Raw genomic sequence first — 21,380 nt, 5'->3', positions numbered from 1 at the left:
TGCTCCTGATATCCAGTGGCCTATAAATATTTTCCGCGATGTTTAGGTGTTGATCTACCTTGTACAGCAATACGGCTTTCCATGAAACACTTCTTGGTCACAGTTTCAATTGCGAACATGCCACCTGATGTTGTATCTTTCCTGCAATACTGTGAACAGATGAGTGAATGGTCAGATTCAATTGTGTATCTCCAATTCCATTTAGTTTGCCTACTCCGTCAGAGGTCAATACTCAAGATCAAGGCAAGAAACTTTTTTCTTCATATTCTGGTGCTGACGTTTAAATATATTAGAACTAATGGTCTTTTACTCCATCACGGGAGAATTTATAATCATATAACACATTGGTGTTCTCCTATTAACTATCTATTTTTAATCCATCCCAAAAGCGGCTTTCCCTTTAGTAAAAGTGGCGCCCCCTATTAATTATCATATTCTTCACCTATTTAATGTATTTGTCCCGCCACATCAAATCAAACATTCATCGCCACGCGGCGGGGAGAAGCCACGCACACACTAAATAAAGAATTCAACATACCAGGACGGGGTGAAGCCTCGTGCATAACAAACCAAAAATGGGTTGCCACTGGGGGCAAAGCCCTGTGCTCACCAAATTAAAAGGAAAATATGCTCGATGCGTAGCACGGGCACAAATCTAGTTTGATATAAAAAGTGAAATACAGTATTATTTATCATTACATCATGATTTGTGAATTATTTGCCGGGATTTATAATAAAATACACATAAATACACATAAAATTGGTTAAAAAGACCAAAATCAACAATTCCTGGGCGAAAAGGACATTTGGATTTTGATACCGTTTAAATAGACAAAAATGTAAAAATAGTCAGGATGCATCCGGTTTCATCCTACCCATTTTCAAATACTTTTTCTTATTTTTAATTTACATCAGGATGCATCCAGTTTCATCCATGCTATTTTTTAAGTTTAAGTCAGAATGAATCCAGTTTCATCCTTATTATTTTTTTAGTGTCAATTTCACCCATACTAATTTTTACTCGTCCATTTGAACCATGTTTTAAAAATATTTGGACAAATGATCCATTTTCCGATAAATATAATACATCAAAAGAATAAACTAATTATTACGAGTAAAACATGGAACCTCAACAGAATCTGAAATTAATATCATCAGCTAACCACTATAGGAACACATCACTCAATTATTTGACCACTTCCTCCTGCTTCAGTCTCACCTGCCCTCTACAACAACAACAAATTAAACCCATCTTATTGTTTTACTATCAACACCATATTGAAACCCCTATTTTAATACTCACTTGAGATCCCCATTAGTGAAAATATAATTATTTGATTTAAAAAATCAATCCCAATAAGCTTTTTTATAATGCAACTATCACTAAACCTCATTTTGGGGTTCTTTCTCAATATAAAGTTGTAAACGGCTTCACTGACACAACATTAAACACAAATTCAGTTTCAAGTAAAAACTAGTCCTCTAACAGATACTTTTACAGAATAATGGAAAATTTTCCTCATAATCAACAGGTTCTGCAGCAAGTAGAAAATACCGCAAGGAGGCGATCGAGACAATCCAGTAAGTATCTTGGGTTAAGAAGAAGGCCATGGGGACGATATGCAGCGGAGATTAGAAACCCATTTACTAAAGAAAGGCACTGGTTAGGAACTTTTGATACCGAAGAAGAAGCTGCATTAACTTATGATATTTCAGCTATTTCTATTAGCGGATTAGGTCGAGCTCGTACGAATTTTTATTACCCGTTTCTTGTTCCTCTATCAATATCCACAACTTCACCGCAACCTTCACCAACACCTCCCACTTCTCTTCTCCTTTCTACTCCACCACCGTCGCCACCTCCAACACCAACGTTAGAAGAAGAGACAAGTTACCATCATCATAATCAGCAGCAATCTTATGAGGATTTAGATAATGACATTGATGCTCTAGATAATGATGAATCAATGACTATAGCTGCTATCTTAGAGAGTTTTTGTTCAGGTTTATAAGTATAGATTAATTAGCATTAAATGTTTTACTAGATGCCTTGGCGGCGCCGTTGCTACTTGGTCACTAAGTATTAATTATTTTCATTTCCATTTAATATTGTTAGGAGAACTGTCAAGTGATCTGATGGTTCTCATTAGGGCTGCACAAATCCGATTCAACCCACCGACCCAACCCACACCCACCTGAAATTACCCACGCCCGACCCAACCCATCTAGGAGCGGGTCGACTATGGGTCACAACATCAAAACTCATAGTATTGTGGGTCGATTATGGGTCAAAACTTCCCTCACCCGACCCAACCCACCCACCCACCTAAATATTTCTTAGTTAATATCAACCCTTAGATTACCTATCCTAAATGAATCACAGCCGTTGAAGTAGTGATATATAATGCCTAAACCTAAATCGCTAACTTCACTTCAGTCTTCACTTCTTCAATCACTTCCTTGAATAGTCTTTTATCTTTTGAGCTTCGAACAATTGAACTCATTTCTTGTAATTTGTATGCACTTTGCAACTTTGCACCAACTTCTTACTTCTCTGGATTATAATTATCATTTGTTTACACTTGACTTGGGGTCAGTTCTTTAATTTTCATCTGTAAGAGTCTCAGGTTAGTCTGTAACTTTTTTTTTTTGATGCAATGTAACTGTAATGTGTATTTTATGGTGGGTAACCCACCACCCACCCGACCCGACCCATTGTAATGTGGGTCGGGTGAAAACCGACCCATTGTTATGTTGGGTTGGTTATGGGTGACAACTTCTGCTACCCACCATCAGTGGGTTGGGTGGTGGGTGAGGCCAAACCCGACCCAAACCGACCCATGTGCAACCCTAGTTCTCATACTCCCTCCTATTATGAAGGCCATGGTTCAAACTCTTTTAATTGCTAAAATTTCTAGATGAGTGAGATTTAGGAGTAGTCTAGATACCACTGTACCAATCTATCAAAAAAAAATTGTTAGTTTCTTTTTACGGACGAATTCCATTTAATGTTAGTAACACTGTAACTAGTGTTGCAACTTGCAAGGGATCTTTATTAAATCTAGTACTGTTACTTCTAATGTCCAAGTGTTCGAACTGAAATTACCAGCTAGCAAGCGTTGCATATGCCTAACTCGAGGTGTTTAGCGGCAAGAAATCCCCAAGTTACAACCCACTGATATAATAAATGAGGGAGGATTCCCTCACACTCATATTTTCACATTATCTCACACGTTGAGAGACGTTTTCTCAATCAAAATCAAACGGTGACGTATTTGAAGCTATTATTTTAGGAATATTTTCGTCTTACAAAGCTCTACACACCCATAAAAAATGAGCTCATTCTGAAATACCAAACTTCACCCTCTACCAATCTTAATTTTAATGGTTAGAAATTAGTTGACTTTCGACAGTCAATTTTCAAAATAGTAGATGGTGGAGTTATATGTTTAAGAATGAGCTCATTTTTTATGGGTATGTAGATCTTTGTAAGACGAAAATATCCCTAAAATGTTAACTTCAAATACATCATCGTTTAAGTCTCCAAACGTGTAAGATAGTGTGAAAATAATCGCGTGAGGGAATCCTTCCTCATAACAAATATTTAGAAAATTTATTTTCTAGTTATATATTGCATATTATATGTTAAAAAATCATAGAATAAGAAGAACAACATAACAAACTCACTCTGAAATTTCTCTAGGGGCTGCAAAAAATTGGAGATGAAGTCCAATGTTATACAATTGTGAACAAGAAACAAACAACTTTGAATTCCTATTCTAATAAAATGGCCATAATATTGTTATTATATTGATTATTAATTTATGTATTACAATTATCAATAAACGACCATTGGCATGGAAATTTCAAACACCAACTAAATGCCAACGAATAGTTGGAATGAGATTTGTTGCGTCGAGATATTGGTGATGCTCCTACCTTAGTGGAAGAAGATGATGAGGTTGAATTTAATCCTAACTTCAATAACAAGGTATGTTATGATACCCTTGTTGGTGATGTTCCAGACTGCTCATTTTCAAGATTTCTGTGGAAAAACTATATCCCTCCAAAAGCAAGCTTTCTTCTTTGGGATGTTTTTCACAACTCGCTTCCGACGAGAGCTATGCTTACCCATAGAGGGATTAACTTGGATTGTACTGCTTGTCCTCTCTGCAATGAAGTCTTGGAGACATCTGACCACTTGCTTTTGCACTGTTCATACACCTTCAGACTGTGGGATTATTTCCTAAAGGCAATGCGCATCTCCTGGCCTTTGCTTGGAACTGTTCTTCAATTGTTTGAAGCCTGGGATAATAACGTCTTGAATGGTAAGTGCAAGCATATATGGAATGTTCTTCATTTTTTATTGTTTGGAATGTGTGGAATGAATGAAATCATAGAGTTTTTGGTGGGAGACCTAAAGATGTAGAAGAAGTAATCGTCCAGATTAAACAATTCCTGGTTCTCTGGAGCTGTGATTTGAATACTTTTAAGTATCTAGATAGCAGCCATATTATTCATAACTGGAAAGTTTTTTTACACAACTAACTTCTCTCTGTTTTGGTTTCAGTGACCTTTTTGGCACTGCGTTTGTACTGTATGCCTTTGGCTTATTTTTCTTCTTAATATAAATTTTCAACATTCGAAAAAAATTTATGTATTAGTTGGACCTTATTGGAAACTTACATTTTTTATCATCTTATAAATTTAGCACATTGGCCCAAGTTGGGAATGACAACAAATATTATTTTAGCGAAGTTATTAATTTATCACGGATTAATTTAACAAAGTTTTAGTGTATAGTAAGTTGGTGAAGCGTAAATTTAAAAATACGGTAGAGGAATTTTTTTTCTGATTCATGTCGATTGATCGGAAAATCATTTCTATTAGATGGAAAGATGACTTTGGTCTAGTTTTTAGATTTCGGACCAAAGTAAGACGGATTTTAAATTGAATTCCCCCCTGCAACTTACCTTTAGGTTGTATTTGATAGGGATCAAATTAACTATCTTTCCATGAAATAACGTGTTTTCCGCCATTTCATCAAAAATCTGTTTCCATGAAATTGTAAAAAAAAAAACGTGGTATAAAATATGTTTTGCTTAATTCCATCGAATCTCATAGAAAGTCTTTCCTTGTTGTACCGAGGAAACTAATTCTATGGAATATAAGAATCTATGGAATACATTTTCCATAAATTTGTTTCTTTGTCGGTTATCAATCGTAAACTTAGATTTATTAACGGAATTACCCTGCCACAATCCATTTATGTTTCCATACTGATTTAGAAGGCAGCTCACAACAATGATTTGTTGGCGGATGCCAATATATTTCGTCCATTACAAAGAAACGTTTTTGACTAATGATGACCAATACATCCAGTCGAAGTAGTATTTTTACCAAGCAAGTCGAGGATTGTTTTCGTGAACTCATTCTCTGCATGAATTAAACTTAAACTTAAAGCTGAAAGTAACTATTGTCAGAAAATTCGTTCTTAAATCCATCATGCATTTTCCAAATTTAAATAAGCTAGATCAAGTTTTTCCAACAGAAAAAGCGGCCGGCTTTTCCTTCCATAATTTGTTTACTAAAGCTTAAAACATTCTTCTTTCAGTAATTTAAAAGGGTGACCGTATATGCTTACGTGTCAAAGGTGACTCGATCAATAAATATCATTTAAAAGCAAAAATATGTACAAAGATTAGACCATTCCAATCCAGCTAGCCAATATGGCCATCTAATCTAACACATTATATTTGAAACGATAGTATACTATACAAGGCAATCCACAAACGGAATGAATGTTGTCCTTCCCTTCGTAAATTATATAAATGTCCTCGGCTAAAAAACATGCTTGTTTGGTCAAAGCATGTGCAACAAAATTTGCTTCTCTATAACTATGAACATAACGAATATCATAATAGAAAGCACATGCCATCCTCTACTTTTGAGTCAGTTCCCATGGTAACTCACCCTGTTGTAATGCTTGAATGCAACTCATAGGATCTGATCTAACACAAATATTCTTCAATTTTTATTTTAGATAGCATCAGACTATATATAATAGAACTAACTTCAGCATCAAAATTTGTCTTCCAGCCTAGGCCAACACATAAAGCACCAAGCACGTTTGAGACAACACCTCTGAAGCATACACCTGCACTAGCTTGGCCTGGATTACTACGTGCAGCACCATCACAACACATCATAATTTCACCATGTTCTGGAGGAAACCATCCAATCTCAACAGGTGTGGAACTCTTGCACGCTCCATGTTTATCTTTGAAATAATTCATAATGTGTAAATCCTCCATATTGTTAAACATAGAACCTTTTATTTGAATAGAATTGTTATGAATTACCCGATAAACCCTAACTCCATGCTAATTCCAAGATTTGCAACAAGCCACAAGTCATTAATCATTATGTTTATGCCAGTTACAGCCTTATAAGAAGCCACAATATCTTCACCCGACTGTAGATTAAAAATCCTAGCAGCCTATGCCCATATTCTCCTTGCAAATCAACATTGGCAAATAACATGGCTTAGAGACTCATTGTCCTTCTTGCATATGCGAAAAAAAGTAGGCATATCCTTTCCATCTTCTTAACCATATGATCATCAGTAGTACATCATTCTCTCATCCAAATCTTCCAGTATTGTACGACCAATGTTGGATGCACAGCAGATCGAGAAAAAAGCTTTGCTGTCGGATGTTCTTCATAAGGGATTCAGAATATCTTTAGCATACTTAACCAATAAAACACCCAATCTAAGTCCCAGATTTTATAGTCATCTCCACCAACAATGATAGGGAGAGAATTAATATCAATACCACCATCAAAGTACGAGTTCTAATGGGAATAACCCATTGTCCATCCACAATAAAATCACTCATTTTTTACTTAAAACCATTCCCTCCCAGAGAAGTAATTCTTAGCTTCTTGGAAATTGAGAAATCACCACAATAATTATCAAAACAATAAGTAAGTATTTGTGTCATCACCAATAATACAACGAGTATGTTTCTCAACAAAATAATAGACCCACCTAATTCCAGGAAAAACTGTGGACATCAATTTGTAATCAATCAAGTTGTCATGGATTTTAAAAATACTCGGCCTTAAAAAATCTACCTCAATATCTGAGTCTCTAATACTTACTCATAACTTCATAAGCATGGCCCTATTAACAATGGCCAACCTCTTAATATCCAAGCCACCTTCTCCACGAGGGAAACACATGCTATCATAAGCAACAGTGAAGTACCCACGTTTCTCAACATCACCATACCATAGAAAATTACGAATGACCCTTTTAACTTGTTCAATCATCTTCCTAGGACGTTCATAGACAGCCATAGAATGGATAACATAGCTAGGTATCACGGAACGAACTAACACCAGTCTAGCCTGAAAAGAAAGTAGCTTACCTTTCCAGCCAGCCAACTTGTCCATTATCTTCTCCACTACTTTCCTAACATGAATATGCCTAAAAATGCATGGGTTGAGTTGAATGCCTAAATATCTGTCAGTAATACACAAATAGCTATTCCACGCGAACAAGAGCCACCTACGTGATAAAATTTGCTTTTGGTACGATTCACATATTTTCCATAGGCCCTTTGGTACATACCAAGAATCTCATCCAAATTGTGTAAGAAATGCCAGTTACCTTTGTAAAAATCAAAATATCATCAGTAAAAAGAAGATGAGTAGGCGTAACTCCTTTTTTTCTAACCATAACATGCATACTTTTCTGAGCAAATAGTTTAGAGAGGTTACAGATCAAAACATCTCCAATAAGCACAAAAATCGAAGGCGGTAGAGGATCACTAATCATGTTTTTGATTGTGTTGCAGTAATAGGATTCGAACTCTAAGACTTGTGAAGATTAAATTTAAAGGTTTAAATAAAATAATAAACAAAGGCAAAAGGTACTGGGACTAGGATTCCACCAAATATTCAAATCCATGCGATTCACCTATTTATTCTAAACCATTATAGCTCATTCAATAAGAATTTTGACTCTATTTCTTTGCCTAAGGTAGATTCTTAAAATATTAATTATAAATCTTAAGCATGGCATATCAAAAGAATTAATCCTAAGCATAAACCATCAAATGAAATGACAGTTAATTAAGAAAAATCTTTTTTTTTCTATTTTAATTCAATGCAAATAGTCATATAAAGAATTAAATGAATTTACCACATGATGAATTTTAGTTTCCTCCGTCGTCCCAGAGAAAGGTTTAGCTCCACATAGTGAAAAACACGCTCAAAATATATTTTTATAGCTCAAATGGTGTTTACAAAGAAGAAAAGGGAGGAAAATAATATAAAACAGAAGTTTGCAATGCTTGATGTCGTTACAACTCACTGTTACAACTGTTGCGAAGAACTATAGTTATATGGTGTTGCAGAAGAACTGCCGTTTATGGATTGGATATGTGACGGTCAAGAACGACAGTTCTTATCAGTTTATTGTTCTTCAACTTCTCCTTCTCTGCAGCAGCAGAGAAATCTGCTCTGCAGCTTCTTATTCTTCTCTGTAGCCTATCTCCAACTCTCGATTTTTCTCCCCAAACACTCGATATCCTCTCCTGTGACACCAACATCCTATTTATACATCACTAACACCCTCAACCACTCGATTAATGCAGTATATATTGTCTTTATTCCCTCTGCCAAATCACCGAGATTTCTTTCTCTCTTTAACTTTTCTACGCATTTCTGGGTTGTCAAAATCTCTTTCAATTATTAGAATATAATCCAGAGAATATTACTTCCTTAAACTACCCAAAACAACTTCAACAGAGAGTGATACGAAAATATATTCATTCCATGTTTTAGCTCATCACGCGTCTGTTCAGAGTTGACATACTCCAACATGCATATTTCTCGTAATAGATTGAGTCTAACTCGTGCCAGGATGATATCTTCACGCAGCTTCGACGAATCAACCAAAGGAAATCCCGAGTTTTCCTCTCTTGAAAGTGTGCTCCCCTGTTTTCTTCAAACCTTCGCTGCAGCCCAATTTTTTCGATCCTGATGGACTTGCCAATCCTGTTTGAGTGTAACATGCCCAAAACAAGTTAAATCTTCGATTGAATCCCACCAGAAACTATCCAAACTGAATCAAGAAAATACCGTAGTTTAATAATATTCTTCCCGTGAACTCTGTTTTCTTCACTACCGATTATACAACCAAATCCAAATGATTTTGAAGTCTGTACCATGCCTGTTACGCTCAATCCAGTCATCTCAACCAACTTTAGCCATTGAGTCTCTCTAAAACCACTGTAAATCACGAACCCTAATTCTTGCTGCCATTTTCCCGCCAAAAACCAGGTTTGAATTTTTGAAGATGAAGTCCTCCCCCTAATCATGTACGGATGTCCCTTTAGCACTTTCCTTATGGGGTGTAAATTGTAAAAAGATGCCCCTTATAAATTGAGGTGCCCCTTAGTAATTGAGGTGCCCCTTATCCAAAATGGAGAGTACGAATAACACGTGTCCTCCGGGTGCAAATAACATTTTTCGAGCAACTTTCTCCATAAGAATTTATTTCACAAAAACAACTACAAACAAGTTTATTAGTGATAAAATGAGTCACAACTAATGTATTTATGGGTGAAAATGTGTCGCACTTTCGTGCTCATCAAATTCCCTCACACTTACATTTTGCTAGTCCTCGAGCAAAACAGAAAACTGACCCGCTACACAGCTGGTCATATAATAAGAGAGAAAGAGAGACCCGCTACACAGCTGGTCATATAATAAGATAAAGAGAAAGAGACCCGCTACACAGCTGGTCATATTTATTTTTTTATATATATATTCTTTTTTAGACCCGCTACACAGCTGGTCATATAATGCAAGAAAAAAAGAAAAGACCCGCTACACAGCTGGTCATAACCTTAACAATCAATTTGTTTTCATTTTATATTTTTCAATTTTTTTTAGACCTGCTACACAGCTGGTCATAACATGCAAGAAAAGGGAACAGACCCGCTACACAGCTGGTTATGATTTGCAAGGAATTTCCTGAAAAATAAAGTAAAAAGTTAACCTCTCACCGACACTTAAACATTAGATTGTCCTCAATGTAATTGAGTCATCCAACGCAAATATTAAGATGGAAAACGCAAAAAGTAAACGAAAATATAAAAAATAAAATAAATAAAAAATACACCTACTGGAATATACAAAAAGGATCCCCATAAACTAACAACCTGAAAATTTGGGGATCAACCCAAAATACAACATTTACAAATGACAGCTTCACACTTATGTTATCACGATGCGGAGACACTAAAACTATCAAAAACAGAGACTTACCTCCAAACCAAGTTTTTACAACACAAGGAAGTGTGTAAAGAACATAATATGGGGATATTATTGGGACTGGGAAATTTTTAATTGGCTCATGCACGATATCAGGAATAGGCAAGTCCTCTGGGTACTTAGATGCAAAGTAATCCAACAACACTTTAGAAGCACACAATTCTAACCCTAAATTAGGCAACTTTTGGAAGTCTAGGGGTCTAGAAACAACCTCTAAGTTGGGTGAATTATCTTGCGGGATGGATTCATCTATGAAATTAGGCAAATCATCCACACAATCATCCACAGGGTCATCTATATATTATGTTTGGAACAGAGAATCACTACAAGATTCATCATCATCAGCATATAATCTTTGACATCCAAGAACTCTCAATCTTTGTTCCAAACTAGGCGGTGTGTGTTTGTAATACTTCTCATATATTGTTAAAGGTGATTCTTCACTTACCACATGTGGAGTAGAAACTCCATACTGTTGCCTACGCTTATATTCAGCAAGCGTCATCTCAGATGAGGTTTCCTGATAATTTGACTTTCTACGCTTATATTCCGCCAGCGTCATCTTAGGTGACATCTTCTCGGAAGAAGTCATCATCCTCAAAAAGTCCCTGAAAAGAAATGCAAAAAGAAACGCATAAAAGGAAAAAAAATCTAAAATGAAATGAAAATACTGTACAAAATAAAAATAAACCTAAAAATTAATCTAAAAAACAAATCCGCGTCGGCAGCGCCAAAATGATCATGTTTTTTATTATGTTGCAGTAATAGGATTCGAACTCTAAGACTTGTGAAGTTTAAATTTAAAGGTTTAAATAAAATAATAAACAAAGGAAAGAGGTACTGGGACTATGATTCCACCAAATATTCGTATTCATGTGATTCACCTATTTATTCTAAACCATTATAGCTCATTCAATAAGAATTTTGACTCTATTTCTTTTCCTAAGGTAGATTCTTAAAATATTAATTGTAAATCTTAACCATGGCATATCAAAAGAATTAATCTTAAGCATAAAATTAGGGTCGTCATCTTCAACCTAATACCCTAACGATTTTTCATAGAATCCACATGCAAATGAAAAGTCACTAGGGTTTTCCATTTCGATATTAACAACCCAATCACTGTAATTGCTAATTTTTAGCTACCAAACTCATTTTAACAATCAAAACACAACAAAAAATCGAATAGAAGGTGAGTTTTAGTTCACATACCTTCTAATTGGAGCCATTCCTTTCTTGGGTTTCGATTTTTTGGGTTCGGGAGTTCTTCTCACGTATACCTTTGCTTTTACCGTATCTACGAGATTCTGGATTTGAAGTGTTTTTCGAGTGGTCTGCTTTGTACGAGCCATGTTTGTAGAAGAATCTAATCGTCGATTAAAGTTTTATCATCGACGATTACACAATGAATCGGGTGAAGAAAAAAAAAATTCTTCGGAGGAGTCTTTAATGGTGGTGGTGGAGAAGAGAAAGGGGAGGAGAGAAAGATGAAAAGAAAAAAGAGAAATTGATTTTCTCTTTTGGTTTAGGTTTAGGGTATATGAATTGGGGCCCTAATTAAAGTTAACTGATTTTTAAGATTTAGATTTAATAAAGGGTAAAACAATATTTTCATTATCGGTTTAATACGCCCCTCAAAAATTTGGGGTGTAAATAAAATGTCTAATTTTCATGGCCCCAATCAAACGAGGATTAATAACTCACTTTTTATCCTGGAATTGATATGTTTTGTTAATGCTTTAACTTGTATGTATACGCTAGATACAAGTTAAGAAGACCCAATTGTGAGGTACATAAGCGTTTTGATAAGTATCAATACTGACGATCACTGGGCTTCAACATACCAAGTAACGACAACAATATTAAAAGAAATGATAGGGCCTTTGGAAAGTATCAATGCTAACAATCATAGGGCATCAATATACCAAGTAACGACAAAAGGGACGAAGATAGACTCCAAGTATACGTGAATCGTCCTATATATATAGACTATAGAGGGAGAACGAAATACTATTCATGTAGACTTTCCCAGCACCGCTTCATATATTTCTGAGTCAAGCTTTTCATCTCCTTTATCAAAGGCAAGATAAAAACACTTATAATGGCAGCAAGAATAATCTTGGATTCTTCACATCGCCTCATTCTCGTCATCTCCATCTTCTATATTTGCATCTCTGGCTCTACTTCTGCTGCCATGCGCTATGGCAAACTCAAGCAATACAAACCATGTAAGAGCTTAGTTTTTTACTTCCATGACATTATCTACAACGGCCAAAATGCAGCAAATGCGACATCCGCAATCGTAGCAGCTCCTCAAGGAGCTAATATGACGATTTTAGCTGGTCAGTTTCACTTTGGAAACATTGCAGTTTTCGATGATCCAATTACTTTAGACAACGATCTACATTCTCCACCAGTCGGCCGAGCACAAGGATTTTACATATATGACACGAAGAATACTTACACTGCTTGGTTAGGATTTTCTTTTGTTTTTAATTCTACTGATCATCAAGGCACTATAAATTTCATCGGAACCGATCCTTTAATGAATAAAACTAGGGATATATCGGTGGTTGGTGGTACAGGGGATTTCTTTATGGCTCGTGGGATTGGCACTATAATGACCGATGCTTTTGAAGGTGAGGTATATTTTAGACTAAGGGTGGAAATTAATTTGTACGAGTGTTGGTAAGTAAAAGCTATTCAAGTACGTACAGTTGATTAGCTGGTGATGAAGAAGTTGGGATTATTGTAATGAATGTTTCATTAAATTAAGAGCAACCTTATCTTGGTTAGCAATCTGATTGATCAAGTACCGGAACAAGGTGCTTATTATGTAAGAAGTGAATTTATGAATAAAAAGTGGGATTTTCTTAATTTTCTTTTTCATTATGAGTATTCCCAATTGTCGAAACAGCAGTTTTGTTAACTAAACTTGATAATTTTATTAGGTAAAGACAGCACAACATGTGCCCATTGTGATTCAACATAAATGAGCTATATTCACCCAAATAGAATAATACTCCTTCCATTTTAAAATAATAGGCATATGTATTGGAGGGAGTACCATTCAAGCGCTAGCGCTCAAAATGTCCCCGGTAGCCGTTACAGCACTGTCTACATTAACTGGGATGAATTTTGAACCTTTTGCAGCTATAATTAAGACGCAGAAAGAGGGTGACAATATTTTGAGCAGTTCAAAGATTGTACCAGACTTAGCAATCCGGTGTTCGCAAACCATATGGATTGCACATACTTTGGCTGTATTTTATACTAATTTCGGTTAAGTACTCCAAACAATCCCTCCCATCGTATCGTTCCTTCAAAGTTCGCGCATCAAAATGAAAATGTAGCAGTAGTGCCCTAAGTACCAAATGTTAGGTAAGCGTTTATGGGGTTAGCAGGTTTCCTTTGCGCTTATGAACAATGGACCACAAAGGAAACGTACAGCCCCATCAGGCTTCAACCTTTTACATTTGATATATCTTAAGCATTACTATTATGGACAACATAAAGTCATTTCCAATAGAGATATCTTAGGCGTTACTACTCTGGATATGAACACATAAATCACGAGGCCATTCAAGTGTTCACAAACAATATTCACATACGTCCTAATTCTAGAATCGTACATCGTATACGTAATGGGATGATTATATCGATTCATCGACTCAAAGCCTTCGGGCTTGTCATTGTCTAGTCGATTATTATCATAAATAATGCTCGTGCAAGGAAATAAATCATGAAACTAATATAAATACAATGCATATGAAGTATAACGCAGAATGTAAGACGCAGAAATGTAAATGAGACAGATTTACGTGGTTCGGCACTAAGGCCTACGTCCACGGAGTTTGGTGTTTCACTATGTACTGAATGGTTACAAAGATAGTCGAATGACTTTAGAATATACATGGGTCTGCGGAAGTAAATGGATTACTTACTCTTCCTATTTCTCTCTCCTATATTCTCCTCTAGTTGCTCTCCAAAATCCTCCCCCCCTCTCTCTTATTGGAGAGGGATATTTATAGGGAGAGAACGTGGGTCCCATTTCTGAAGTGCCGTTGTAATCTTATCTTCTTGTGCTTTGTGCCTATTACGCAGAGGTCTTCGGTATATGTCGCGGCCTGAACTTGAACACAAAGGGTTATCCTCGCTTCTTCCACGAGCTGATCGACACGTGTATATCTCTCTTTGGTATTTAATGCGGGCAGATGGATGTCTGCTCGTGTCAGACAAGTGTCTCTTTGTCTGGTCACATCTGTGTCAGCCAAACTTCCTATCGGCCGTTGATCTGGGATCTTCCTCGGGATTGGGTGCGTTAATACCCAAGGGGTATTATCTGGTGCTCCTCCGTGCCATCATACCTCTATGTTCCTCGGTCCCTGATAGTCAGATCTGTTGACTGATGCCATCTTCTGATGAAATGCCTGCTATCATGTTTCGATGTCTCGCTTCACATGCCTTCCACGTGTCTCTTTTCATACACGTGGAGGATGATGAGAAGTGTACATACAATTTTCCCCTCTTCTTTTAACTTGGGAGTATTTCGCAATTTTGAAGAAGAATGGTAGTCCTACACGTTTCCCACTTTGCATTAACTTCTCCCGTAACTGCTCCTTGGTACGAGGAGCAGTTATTGTCTTTTCTAGCTTCATAAATATGAAAGAGAATGTGAAAAAAAACTTTTATCCTCTTCTTGTCAGTGTTCATTCTCTTCTTGTTTTCTTGTTCTTGTTCTTTAGTCATTTACTATCACCGTCCTTGTGAGGAATATAGCATTCAATTTTCTGTTTCTTTCTTCTACTTCTTCTGTTCTTGATTGTTGTTGCCCCTGCATCTGTCGATACCTCCGATCCTCCTTTCCTCAACTGCAATTAGTGCTTGTCGTCCTCTTTTATACAGGTATGGGATTTTCTTATCGGTTGTTCACCATTGTTTTATCCGTATTTTTATTCGTTTGTCTCCTGCTGCTGTGTTCTTGGTTTTGTGATGAAGATCATATATGTCGAAGCATATATGCTTGTCCTTGTTCTTTGTCTACAGCGTCTGTGGGTCTGTGTATGAGTATTATCCCTGGATGGAGTATTTTTTAGTTTCTTAGGGTTTCTCATATTTATTCGAATGAACCATCAATTATGGGTTTTTTTTATCTTTAGTGATCTCCTCGTATTCTTCTCTAAATTGTTTTTGTGTTTCCTTGTAGATATGTCTGATCGTCCGCGGGCTCCTTACCAAACTCCGCCGTCTAGTCCGCCAAGATCCCCCCCGCGTAGAGATCCTGATAGATCTCCACTTGGGGAAGGTCTTCACAAGTGTTCGTTGTCTGATCCTCGGGGTCATAGGGTTTCGTCTTCCTCCGGTGTGAAGATTATGCCTTCTAAAAAAGGGGATATGCCGAAGGGTCCCTCTGGGTCTAGGTATGTTGTTAACCGCGCCTCTTCTCGTCCTCGTGAAGATTCTAGGAGTACGCAGGCTCCTCCTCGTGATGACTCTAGGAGTACGCGGGCTCCTCCTCCTCGTAATGAAGTGGTGGATGCTCCTCCCTCTTCGTTCAATGGCTCCTCCTTCAGTGTCTCCGCATAAATCTCTGCCGCCTCCTCCCGCGGTTTCTTCCAAAGGGAAGTACTCCAAGGGTACATATCGAGAGCTGATCCGTCTACAAATCTTCCTTCTAAAAGGAAAGCTTCGGAATTGGGTCCTACTTCTGATTCCGCAGACGAAAGAAACTGTCCCCGTGATCCGCACATTTCAGTGGTAAGAAGAAGGTCACTTTCAAGCATATTGATCTTGAGATGTTAAGGAAAAACATGAACTCCAAGCTTTTGAGGTTCGCTTCTATGCTCCTGACGATGATATCACCTACGAGCTCCTTGCTAATTATCAGTTTGACGAGTTTCATCTGTTGACTACGGTTGGAGCCTTCGAGGCGGGTCTTATGTTGCCCTTATATAAGTCGGGTGACTCCTTTTATTATGACGTGTTGGCTATCGCGAAGGCTCTTCTACGAACACTCATAATCGTTCCGTATCACAACTATCTGGGAATTATCTTCGTTCACTGAAGGAATGTTATCTGCGGAGCAAGGGAGAGACTATGATGACCTGCTATGTTCCAAATCCGCTGAGAGGAGTGGTACACTCCTCAGAACTTTAACAGTTCTTTTGGGGATTATGTCAACAGAGAAACCGTAAGCCGTGGAGTGTTAGTCTTCGTAATATTGCTGCTCCCCGTGGTGAAATTCGCTCTTGAGTGAGGTGAGTGACGCCAAGCTGAAGTATGTTCCTGGTACTGAGGGATCTGCTAACGGAAACTCTTTCCTGCTCGTGAAAGGATTAAGCGTGACCATGATTATGAATGGCATGCTACTGTTATTGAGGTAGTTGGTCCTTGGGCTTACGGATGGATTCCGGGTCCACGTGGTTGGCGTCCTTCTGAAATAGCAAGCCTCGTGAAACTCCTCCTGCTCGTTATGGAGATTTCTGTCCTTGGCGTCCTAATTTCGCGGGCATGAACTTTCCTTATGCTCTGATGTCGTTGATGGAGATGAGGAGGGTTCTGGTGCTATCCATCATCAAAGAGTGTGCTGCTACTGCCAAGGTATAGTTTCTTCTTGTATTCTCCATCCTTTTGCCCCTTTTTCCTTGCTTGAAATAATTTTCATTTTTGAAGTGAGGGAAAAAATGAGTCTTTGTGGGATGTGTACTGGTTTGTAGGTGTCGAAGAAGAAGAAACTTGGACCCAAGCAATCTTCTACTGCGGTTATCAGTGAGGTTGAGGGTAATGAGGAGGTTACGAGTCCCGTAAACCAAGGGTATGGTGAGGATGAAGAAATGTCCAACGGAGAAGAGCGTACCGACACTTCTTACCCTAATGAAGAAGGCGCTAATGAAGAAGAGGTTGCCGCGGATAGTGATGGTGAGGCTGAAGTTGCCGCAGGTGGTGATGGTGAGGCTGAAGTTGTCGCGGGTGGTGATCTTGAAGAAGAAGCTTCCGCGGGTGGTGATGGTGAGGCTGAGGGTAATTTTACCTTCTGTGGTACTGGTGGGAGTGGATCTGCCCCTGCTGGTGATGACATTGTTGGTGTGGGTACTTTGCCCGTGATTTCCCCAGAATTCTCTTTCGGTAGGATGTATTCCGCGGGGGAATCCTTCGATGTAACTGCTGCCATGGGTCTTGCCGAGGACTTCTCATTGCTTTCCCCACATGATGATTGGGATGTGCTTTGGGACCTTGGAAAAGAATGTACCACTGATCAGCAGGCTGAGAACGCAGGTGGTTGTGCTGAGGTTGGTAATGTCGAGGCTTGCGCAGGTGAGGAGATAACCGCCAAGGGGAAGTCTGCGGTTGAGTCTCCTTCCGAGGATTTTCCTTTCTCGCTAATGCCTGAGGGTGAAGATGCCATTTTGGCTTGGCTAAGGAAGAAAAACCTGATGTTCGTCCCCAACCCTGCCCCCGTGGTCACTGGTGAGAAGAATTCCGACGCTTATACTCGTCGAATGATGCAACTGTCTTCTGAAGCCCGCCTTGCTGAGATGTGGGGGAAAGATCTTAGAGATTCGGAATCTAATTTAGTGGTTGATCCTCCCTCATCTGTTGCTGATATGATGGCCATAGCTGATGGGTACCAGTACGGTTATCCCCAGCAGCGTGTTTTAGAGGTAAATCCTTGTACTCTTTTTATGATATCCGCGCATTGTGTTTTTCGTGATATCTGATTCCATTGGTATAATAATTTTTGTTGATTGTGACGTAGATGATGAGGAGCGAACGTTGTAACCATGTTCTATACCAGTTCTTTAAAGCAAAGTCTCTAAAGTTGGAGTCCAAGCTTCGTCATAGGGAAGAGGAGTTGTCTGCAGGTGAAGCGGAAATAAATGACCTGAGGGGCCGTCTGAAAGAAAATGAACAACTGGGCAATGCTGAGGAGAGTCTTCGTTCAGAGCTTGCTATAGTCCGCAATGAGTTGGAGCAGACTCGTAGAAGTGTCTCGTCCTTCACAGGTTTATATTTTATGGATTCTTTACTCCTTGTGATTCCCTATCTGTATTTTGGTGTTCTGTCTGAGTCTCCCCACCCTATCTTCAGTGGGTGGAGTCCCCGAGTTGATATGGCTTCGGAAAGAAAGGGAACGACAGAAATCCCGTATTGCAGAGTTGGTGGGTAAGTTGAAGAGTGAAGCCGCAAAGTGGAATGCTCGTGATGATGAGCACAACGCCTTAACAGCTGAGTGGCGTGAAAAGCGAACACTGATGGTTGATATGCAAAATAAGTACAATCATGACTGTTGTTTGTTTAATGGTACGCTGCTATGAACGCGTGACAATTTGTGTGATGCTCGAGAACATGCTTCAGACTTAGAGGCTAGAGTGCGCTTTTTAGAAGGAGAGTTACAACAGGCTCGTTCTTTCTTAGGCCCTGGGGATAGGGATAGTATGATGCGCCTTTCCGAGGAAAGAGATAATGCTAGGGCCAAGGTTGGTGCACTTACTAAATCCTTAGCAGCGTCTCGAGCGGATGTTGCTCGCCAAGTGGAGTCTGAAAGAGATCTTGAGATGAATGTGTATCGACTTCATAAAAGGATGGGGGAGGTGAATGATGAAGTCTGAAAGAGATTTAGACGCCAGTCAATTTGCTCTTACGAACCTTCAAACGGATCATGAGAAACTATCCACCGAATATGAATTTCTCTATGAGGCTCGGGACGCAGTTGTCAATGAGTATGAGGAGGCTTCGGCTAATGTCGAAGGTATAACCTCGTTTTATCGAGTGTGATTTTGTTATTTCTTCGTTTTAACCCCTTGGTATTTTTTTTGTTTTCAGCACTCGAGGGACAGCTTCACGCGGCAAATGATGAGCTTAAAAAGACTCAATCTGCCTTAGGGCGGCAGGAAGGACAAACCAATCATTTCAAAGGGTTGGCCGCGTCTCGTGGGGAAGCAGCGGAGATTGCCTCCAAAGAGACGGAACGCCTATCTGTATTGTTGTCTCAAGCCCATCAGCGGACCGCTGTTATCACTTATAAGGCTCGATGTCAGTTGGCTGAAGAGACAAACAAAGTCCTGGATAATATTGAACTTGGCCTTAAATTCGAACATGGACTTGTCAAGAACTATCCGTGCCGTCCCCTCCCCGCGCTGGTTCTTCTGGGCCTTCTTCTGGTGGAAGCGTACCCTCGTCTCACAGAGACAACCCCGCTGATGGAGATGTGTCGTCCAAGTAGATTTCTTTTATTAGTCATAGGAAGTTGATCCTCGTTGATTATATAATTTTGGATCATTTTTTGATTTGTTTCCTGTTTTTCTTTATTTGCCGAGTCTTGTAATCAACTCTTTATGAAATGGATCATCCTTTTGGCGTACCTACGTTGTCAATTCGTCTTTTTATTTTAAAGTACTGTGAAGTGTTAAACTAGAAATAACTGGTTTTGTAAAAAGTTGGGAGTGTTTGAGTGCGACACCGAAGGTAAATACCTTCGTGATCGTCTTGAGACCTGTCACCCCGCTGGCGAACCCTGGGACAGAGGATTCCCGAACGGTGGGGGCCGAGGCAGCGTTCTAGGATATGGAATGCTTAATTGAAAATATTTACATGCACCCATTCCGTCGACCCACTGCCTTAAAATTGGTTGGGTATCTCTTTCTGCCGGGTGCCTTCCCCCTGGTCTTATACTCATAGACACTGATAGGGGAGCCCTGAGAGATTGTAGATTAACTACTTTCCCCAATATTGTTAATAAATTTCGTTTACTTGAAGATTCCCCAAAAAGCTTGTTTGATTGATAGGTTGAGGCCTGCTACTCCTCGTCCAGAGATAGAAACATGTAAAGCGGTTACGCTGCCTTCTTCGTATGGTATTCCCCACGCAGATGCAAAGCTGCGCTGTTCCTATGGGTAGTACGGTTTGAGCCATTTAGCATTCCAAGGGTGTCGGAGGACCTCGCCTTTCAGATTGCGAAGATAGTAGGAACTGTTTCCCCCAATGTCGTGTATTATAAAAGGTCCTCCCCACGTAGGTGCTAACTTTCCCCATTTCTTATGTCGTTGATACTGCGGGATTGTTCTTAGCACATACTGCCCCTCTACAAAATTTCGAAGCTTTACCTTTTTGTTGTACTCCCTCGCTAGTCTCCGTTGATAATTTTCCATCTTCTGCAATGCTGCTTCCCTCCTTCCTTCCAGGTCGTCCAGTCTCTCTAAAATCATGTCTGTTGTGAGGTTTTTCTCCCATGCTTCGGTCTTTGTGGTTGGCATGAGGGTCTCTGTTGGGATGACTGCTTCAGCTCCACAAGTGAGGAGAAACGGGGATTCCCCAGTGGCAGATCTTCGTGTTGTCCTGTATGTCCATAATACATTGTGTAGTTGTTCACACCATCTCCCCTTGTGTTCGTCTAATTGCTTTTTGAGTATAAGGGCGAGGGTCTTGTTGGTAGCTTCCGCTTTTCCGTTGCTTTGAGGGTATATGAGAGTGGACTTGTGGTAGGCTTTTAAGGATGTAAGAAATAAGAGTAAGAGGAAGCCTACTTGTTAACCGCAAGTGCATGGTGTCGATTGTAGCTTGTGCAAGAACGGGTCATTTCCACAGGGACTAGGGTGTGTAAAGTTGAAGTTTCCTAAACTGTTTTCTAAGCTGTGAACTAACTAAACAAGGATATGAAAACTAACCGTGAATTGAACTAACAGAATTAAACAAGACACTAACAGGACATGAAACAGCAAACTAAATGAAGATGAAATAAGTTGTGGATTAAGAAGATCAGTGAAATAAGGGGTTTGATTTCACCCTAGTTCATGCTATGCATTTTCTTATTGAAATGTTAAGCACAACTATAGTTCTTTCCAAAGTACTAGATGTCTTTTTAAGGTACAACTAGTCAAAGGTATGTGAATTCAGCATGAAGTTGCAGCTTAAACTAAGTTCAAGTGTTCCTAAACTTGTTTAACATTCTAAGGATTTTGTCAAATTATTACACAGCAGGGCTAGGGCAAATGAGACTATCCTAAGAACAAATCATAAGAACAAAACATAACATA

At 38.9% G+C, this 21,380-nt stretch overlaps 2 protein-coding genes across 2 annotated transcripts; both read left to right on the top strand.

Moving 5' to 3' along the window:
* Positions 1-1,505: 1,505 nt before the first annotated feature.
* Positions 1,506-2,012, top strand: LOC113350879 (ethylene-responsive transcription factor LEP-like). Its single transcript, XM_026594982.1, has one exon. It carries the CDS (start codon positions 1,506-1,508, stop codon positions 2,010-2,012), a length of 507 nt encoding a protein of 168 aa, XP_026450767.1.
* A 10,370-nt stretch (positions 2,013-12,382) lies between these two features.
* On the top strand, positions 12,383-13,198 carry LOC113353161 (disease resistance response protein 206-like). Its single transcript, XM_026596848.1, has one exon. It carries the CDS (start codon positions 12,449-12,451, stop codon positions 13,037-13,039), a length of 591 nt encoding a protein of 196 aa, XP_026452633.1. The 5' UTR covers positions 12,383-12,448; the 3' UTR covers positions 13,040-13,198.
* Positions 13,199-21,380: the final 8,182 nt, after the last annotated feature.

This window comes from Papaver somniferum, chromosome 2, assembly GCF_003573695.1.
Source record: "Papaver somniferum cultivar HN1 chromosome 2, ASM357369v1, whole genome shotgun sequence".
Lineage (NCBI taxonomy): Eukaryota > Viridiplantae > Streptophyta > Magnoliopsida > Ranunculales > Papaveraceae > Papaver > Papaver somniferum.
This window is presented reverse-complemented; position numbering and strand designations above follow the sequence as displayed.